This window comes from Cyprinodon tularosa, unplaced genomic scaffold (genome assembly GCF_016077235.1).
Source record: "Cyprinodon tularosa strain WSP-4 unplaced genomic scaffold, ASM1607723v1 ctg1772, whole genome shotgun sequence".
Lineage (NCBI taxonomy): Eukaryota > Metazoa > Chordata > Actinopteri > Cyprinodontiformes > Cyprinodontidae > Cyprinodon > Cyprinodon tularosa.
This window is the reverse complement of record NW_024038591.1, coordinates 25,378-31,843: the sequence shown is the minus strand read 5'-3', so window position 1 is coordinate 31,843 and position 6,466 is coordinate 25,378. Positions and strand designations below refer to the sequence as shown.

Genomic DNA, 6,466 nt, shown 5'->3' with positions numbered 1-6,466 from the left:
TGCTGCGGTCATGTTCTGTGCCCTACTCTGGCACCTGGGCAGGCTCCTGTTCTGGGGCCTCCTCTGGCTGTGGGCTCTGTTTGGGCTCCTCTGGCCCCTGCTGAGCTTCCTGTTATGGGCCCTCTCGGGCCCCTGCTGGGCTCATGTTCTGGGCCTACTTCTGGCCTGTCTGCGGTCCGGGTCTGGGCCTCCTCTGGCCCCTGCGAGCTCCTATTCTGGGGCCTCCTCTGGCCCTGCTGCGGTCCTGTTCTGGGCCTCTCTTGGCCTTGCTGCGGCTCTGTTCGGGCCCTCTCTGGCCCCATGCTGGGCTCTATTTGGTGGGCCCTCCTTGGCCCCGTGCTGCGGCTCCTGTTTGGGCCTTCTCTGGCCCTGCTGGGCTCCTGTTCAGGGTACTCTGGCAGGCTGCGGCCTCTGTTCTGGGCCTTCTGGCCTGCTGCTGCTTGTTCTGGGCCTCTTAGGCCCCTGCTGAGTCTGTTTTGGCCCTACTCTGAGCCCCTGCTGCGGCTCCTGTTGCTGGGCCCTACTGGCCCTGCTTTCGGCTCTGTTCTGAAGGCCTACTTTTGGCCTGTCTGCGGCTCCTGTTCTGGGACCTCTTGGCCCCTGCTGGGGCTCCTGTTTGGCCCTCCTTGGCCCTGCTGCAGCTGTTCTGGGCCCTATCTGGCCCTGTTCGGCTCCTGTTTCTGGGCCCTATTGGGCCCTGCTGCGGTTGTTCTGGGCTCTCTGGCCTGCTGCGGGCTCTATTTGGGCCCTCTCTGGCCCGCTGAGCTCTGTTCTGGGCCTCCTCTGGCCCTGCTGCGGAATGTTCTGGGCCTACTTCTGGCCCGTGATGCGGTCCTGTTCAGGCCCTCCTCTGGCCCCTGCTGGGCTCCTGTTCTGGGCCTCCGCTGGCCCCTGTGGGGGGCTCTGTTTGGGCCCTCCTTGGCCTGCTGCGGCCTCCTGATCTGGGCCCTCTTGGCCCCTGCTGGAGCTCCTGTTCTGGGCCTATCCTGCCGTGTGGGCACCTGTTCTGGGCCTACTCTGGGCCCCGTGCTCGCGGCTTCTGTTCTGGAGCTACTTCGGCCCTGTGCGGTCCGTTTGGGCCCTATTGGCCCTGTGCGGCTCTGTTTCTGGGCCTCTTGGCCCTGCTGCGGCTCCTGTTCTGGGCCCTCTCTGGCCCTGCTGGCGCTCTGGTCTGGGCCCTCCTCTGGCCCTGCTGCGGTCCTGTTTGGGCCCTCTCTGGCTGTACGGCTCTGTTCTGGGCCCTCCTCTGGCCTGCTGCGGCTCCTGTCTGGGCTCCTCTGGCCTGTCCGGCTCTGTTCTGGCGCCCCTTTCTGGCCCCCTGCTGCGGTTGTTGGGCTCCTTTGGCCCTGCGGAGGTCTGTTCTTGGGCCCTCTTGGGCCTGTTGCGGCTCTTGTTTGGGCTCCTACTGGCCACTGCTGCGGCTCCTGTTCTGGGGCCTCTCTGGCCTGCTGCGGCTCTGTTTGGCCTACTGGCCCCTGCAGCGGCTCTGTTGGGCCTCTCTGTCCCCTGCTGCGGTCTGTTCTGGGGCCCTATCTGGCCCTGCTGGCAGCTCTGTTCTGGCCCTACTTGGCGGCTGCGGTCTGTTCGGGGCCCTCCTTGGCCTGCTGTGTCTGTTTGGCCCACTTGGCCTGTGGCGTCAGTTTGGGCCCTCCTCTGGCCCTGCTGCAGCTTGTTTGGGCCTCTCTGCCCTGCTGCGGATTGTTTCTGGGCCTACTTGGCTGCTGCGGTCCTGATAAGGGCCCTCTCTTGGTGTGGCGGCTTCTATTTCTGGGCCTCTCTGGCTGTGGGCTTGTTGGGGCCATCCTTGGTGTGGGTCTGTTATGGGCTACTCTGGCCCTGTGCGGTCTGTTCTGGGCTTCTGGCGCGCGGTGGCTCTATTCTGGGCCTTTGGCCCCTGCTGAGCTCTGTTCTGGGCTATTGGCCTGTGCGGCTCTGTTCTGGGACCTCTTGGCCTGTGCAGTGCCAATTTCTGGGCCTCTCTGGCCCTGCTGCGGCTCTTGTTCTGGGCCTCCTTTGGCCTGCTGGGTACTTGTTTGGGGCTCTTTGCTGTTTTGCGTCTATTTGGGCCTCTCTGGCTGTGGGCTTGTTTGGGCTCTCTGGCCCTGTGGGCTCCTGTTTTGGGGCCCTCTCTGGCCTGCTGCTGCTCTGTTTGGGCCTACTTGGCCCCTGCTGAGGCTCTGTTTGGGCCTACTTTGGCCCTGCTTCGGCTCTGTTCTGGGCTACTTGGCTGCTGCGGCTCTGTTAGGGCCTTCCGGCCTGCTGCAGCTCTGTTTGGGGCCTATTGCATTTCTGGCCCTGCTTCGGCTGGTTCGGGCTTCTTTGGTGCTGGGCTCTGTCTGGGCCTCTTGGCCCCTGCTGGGTCTATTTGGGTCCTTGGGCCTGTGCAGCTCTGTTCTGGGCCTACTATGGCCCTGTCTGGGCTCTGTTCTGGGTTCTGGCTGTGCGGTCCTGTTTGGGCTCTTTGGCCTGCTGCGGCTTGTTCTAGGGCTCTTGGCCCTGCTGCGGCTCTGTTCTGGGACTCTGGCCAGCTGCGGCTTGATCTTGCCTCCTTGGCTGCTGCGGCTCCTGTTTGGGCCCTCTTCTGGCCCTGCTGCGGTCCTGTTCTGGGTCCTCTATTGGCCCCTGCTGCGGTCTGTTCTGGGCCCCCCCCTTTTTTTTTTTTTTTAACTTGGCCCTGCTGCGGGGTCCTGTTTGGGTCTCTGGGGACCCTGCTGCTGGCTTGTTCTGGGCCTTATCTGGCCTGCTGCAGTCCTGTTTGGGCCCTGACTTGGCTGCTGCGGTCTGTTGGGCCTCTATGCGCTGCTGCAGCTCTGTTCTGGGGCCCTCCTTGGCTGTGAGGGTCCTGTTCTGGGCCTCCTCTGGCCCTGTGCAGTTGTTCTGGGCTCCTAGAGCCTGTGCGGATCTGTTCTGGCCAACTCTGGCACTGTGCGGCTCTGTTTGGGCCTCCTTCTGGGCCCTGCTGCAGTTTATTTGGGCCTGCTCTGGCCATGCTGCGGCACCTGTTCTGGGCCTTTGGCTGCTGCGGTCACTGTTTGGGCCCTCTCTGGCCCCTGCTGCGGCTCTTCTGTTTGGGCTCCTCTGCCCTGTGCTGGTCTGTTCTGGGCCCTCCTCTGGGCCCTTGCTGAGCTCCTGTTCTGGGCCCTTTGGCCCTGCTGCACTCATGTTCTGGGCCCTATCTGGCCCCTTGCTGCGGCTTCCTGTTTGGGCCTCACTGGCCCCTGACTTGCAGCTTCTGTTTGGGCCTCCTTGGCCTGCTGCAGTCTGTTCTGGGCCTCTCTGGCCCCTGCTGCGGTTGTTTTGGGCCTACTTGGCCAGCTGGGTCCTGTTCTGGGTCTTGTGGCCTGCTGCAGGCTCTGTTTGGGCTCCTTGGCCTGCTTGCAGCTCTGTTATGGGCCTCCTCTGGCCCTGTGCTGGTCTGTTCTGGGGCCTATCTGGCCTGCTGCGGCTCTGTTCTGGGCCTTTGGCCACCGTGCTGCAGCTCCTGTTCTGGTCCTCTTGGCCCTGCTGCAGTGCTGTTATTGGGCTACTCTGGGCCTGTGGGCTCGGCTCTGTTATGGGTGCCTTTGGCCCCCTGTGCAGACTCCTGTATCTGGGCCCTCTCTGGCCCTGCTGCAGGCTCTGTTCTGGGCCCTTTGGCCCTGCTTCGGATCTGTTCTGGGCTACTTGGTGCTGTGGTTGTTCTGGGCCTCTTGGATCCTGCTTGGGTCTGTTTCCCCCCCACCGGGGGCTCCTCTGGCCCCTGTGCTGCACTGTTTGGGCCTCTTGGCCTGCTGGGTTCTGTTTGGGCCCTACTGGCCTGTGGATTCCTGTACTGGGCCCTTTCTGGCTGCTGGGTCCTGTTCTGGCCTCTTGGCCCTGTGCGGCTTGTTTCTGGGTACTCTGGCCCTTGCTGCGGCTCCTGTTCTGGGCCCTACTCTGGCCCCTGTGCGGTCCTGTTCTGGGCCTCCTCTGGCCTGCCTGCAGCGGTGTTCTGGGCCCTCTGCTTGCCCCCTGATGGGCTCTGTTTGGGCTACTCTGGCTGTGCGGTCCTGTTTCTGGCTCCTACTCTGGGCCCTGTTGGTTGTTCTGGGCCTACTTTGGCCTGCTGCGGCTCTGTTTGGGCTCCTTGGCCCTGCTGCGGCGCCTGTTCTGGGCCTTTGGCCCCTGTGGGCTCTGTTCTGGGCCCTTCTGAGCCCTTGCTGGGCACTGTTCTGGGCCCTCCTCTGGCCATGCTGCAGTTGTTCTTGGCCCTCTCTGGCTGTGCGGCTCTGGTTCTGGGCCTCCTCTGGCCTGATGCGGTCTGTTTGGGCCCTCCTCTGGCCTGTGCGGATCTGTTATGGGCCTCTTGGCAGCTGCGGCTCTGTTTGGGGTCCTCTGGCTGCTGGGCTTGTTCTGGCCTTCTGCCCTCGCTGCGGCTCTGTTTGGGCCCTCTTGGCCTGTGGGTCTGTTTGGGCCTCAACTGGCCTTGCTGCGTGCTTGTTGGGCCTCTTGGGCTGCTGGGCTCAGTTTGGGCCCTACTTGGCCCTGTGCGGCTTGTTCTGGGCTCTTGGCCTGATGCGAGGTTTTGGGCCTCTTCGCCCTGTGCGGTCTGTTTGGGCTTTGGCCTGCTGCAGTCTATTCTGGGCCTATGGCCCTGCTTCGGCTTGTTCTGGGCCTTCCTTGGCTGCTGCGGTTTTTGGGCTATCTGGGCTGTGCGGCTCCTGTTTGGTGTCTCTTGGCCTGCTTGGGTCCTGTTCAGGGTTTGGCTGCTGGGTTGTTATGGGCCCTTTGGCTGCTGGGCTCTGTTTGGGCTCTCTGGCCTGCTGGGCTCCTTTTTGGGCTTTGGCCCTGTGCGGTTTGTTTGGGCCCTCTTGGCTGCTGTGGGGCTTGTTTGGTCTCTTGGCCCTGCTGCGGTTGTTCTGGCATCTCTGGCCGCCTGTCGCCAGCTCCTAATTGGAGCCTCTCTGGCCTGCTGGGCTCTGTTTGGGCCCTCCTTGGCCCGGCTGCAGCTCTGTTTGGGCTTTGGGGGCCTGGGGTCCTGTTCTGGGCCTCCTCTGGACCCTGAGCGGTTGTTATGGGCTCTCTGGACCTGACTGCGGCCTGTTCTGGGCTCTTGGCCCCTGCTGCGTCTCCTGTTCTGGGGCAATCTTGGCCCTGCTGGCGGCTTGTTCTGGGCCCTTTGGCCTGCTGGTTTCTGTTTGGGCTTGGTTGCTGACGGCTCTGTATGGGACCTCTCTGGCCTGTGCGGGCTCCTTGTTCTGGGCCCTCTTGGCCCCTGCTGCGGGGCTCCTGTTCTGGGGCCTCTTCTGGCCTGTGAGTCTGTTCTGGGCCTCCTCGCGGCCTGCTTGAGCTCTGTTCTGGGGCTCCTTGGCCCTGCTGCGGCTCCTGTTTGGGCCTTTTCTGGCCTGTGCGGGGCTACTATTTGGGCCTCTTTGGCCCTGTGCGGCTGTTATGGGCCCTACTTGGCCCTGCTGCGGTCTGTTCTGGGGCCTCTCTCCTCGGCCTGTGCAGCTCTATTCTGGGCTCTTGGCCCTGTGCGGCCTATTCTGGGCCCTCCTTGGCCTGTGCAGCTTTTTTGGGCCTTCTCTGGCCTGCTGATTATGTTGGGCCTTTGGCCTGTGCGGCTCTATTTCTTGGGCCTCCTTGGCCCCTGCTGCGGCTCTGTTCTGGGCCTACTTGGCCCCTGCTGCGGTCTGTTCTGGGACCTTCCTACTGGCCCTGGGCCAGCTCCTATTTTGGGCCTTCTCTGGCCCTTGCTGCGGCTTGTTTGGGCCTTCTGCCCCTGCTGCAGTCTGTTTGGGCCCTCCTTTGGCCTTGTGCGGTCTGTTATGGGGCCTCTCTGGCCATGTGCGGGTCTGTTTTTGGCCTCCTCTGGACCATGCTGCTGGCTCCTGTTTGGGCTCCTTGGCTGCTGCAGTCTGTTCTGGGCCTCTTGGCCTGCTAGTTAGTTTCTGGGCTCTTGGCCCTGCTGCGGACTTTGTTTGGGCTCTTGGCTGCTGGGTTCTTGGGGCTCCTCTGGCTTGCTGCGGCTCTGTTCTGGGTCTCAGGTCCTGCTGGGTCTGTTTTGGGCCCTCTCGGCTGTGCGTCTAGTTGGGCTCTTCTGGGCCTGTGGGCTCCTCTTCTGGGCCTCCTCTGGCTGCTGGGCCTCCTTATTCTCCCCGGGGCACTCTCTGGCCCCTGTGGGCTTTGTTCTGGGCTCTCTGGCCTGTGCAGTTCTGATCTAGGGCTCTTGGCCTGCTGCAGCTCTCCTATTTGGGCCATCTCTGGCTGCTGCAGCTCTATTATGGGCTCTCTGGCTGCTGGTGGCTCTGTTTGGGCTCTTGGCCCTGCTGCGGGCTCTTGATTGGGCTCCTCTGGCCTGCTGCAGCTCTATTCAGGTACTTGGCCTGCTTCAGCTTCCTATTTTGGGCCTTCATCGGGCCCTGCTGCGGATTGTTTGGTCCTCCTCTGGCCTGCTGCAGCTCCTATTCTGGGCCTCTCTGGCCGTGCTGGGGTCCTGATCTGGGCC

At 63.1% G+C, this 6,466-nt stretch overlaps 1 protein-coding gene across 1 annotated transcript; it reads right to left on the bottom strand.

The window, feature by feature from the left end:
• Positions 1 to 3,303: 3,303 nt before the first annotated feature.
• On the bottom strand, positions 3,304 to 6,219 carry LOC119781480 (glutenin, high molecular weight subunit 12-like). Its single transcript, XM_038281964.1, has 4 exons — positions 5,935 to 6,219; positions 4,779 to 5,404; positions 4,046 to 4,709; positions 3,304 to 3,957 (listed from the first exon to the last, which is right to left on the bottom strand). The coding sequence occupies exons 1-4, from the start codon at positions 6,217 to 6,219 to the stop codon at positions 3,304 to 3,306; spliced, it is 2,229 nt and encodes a 742-aa protein (XP_038137892.1).
• Positions 6,220 to 6,466: the final 247 nt, after the last annotated feature.

Bases quoted from the DNA above. Each gene is read 5' to 3' on its own strand.
- LOC119781480 (XM_038281964.1), bottom strand. From the start codon at position 6,219: ATGGCCCAAATAGGAGAGCTGCAGCAGGCCAAGAGCCCTAGATCAGAA. The intron at 5,405-5,934 runs GTCCGCAGCAGG...GGCCCATAACAG, and splicing joins CAGCCAAGAGCCCAAACAAA to CCGCACAGGGCCAAAGAGGC. The intron at 4,710-4,778 runs GCCAGAGAGCCC...AACCCTGAACAG, and splicing joins CCCAAAAAGGAGCCCAGCAG to GACCCAAGCAGGCCAAGAGA.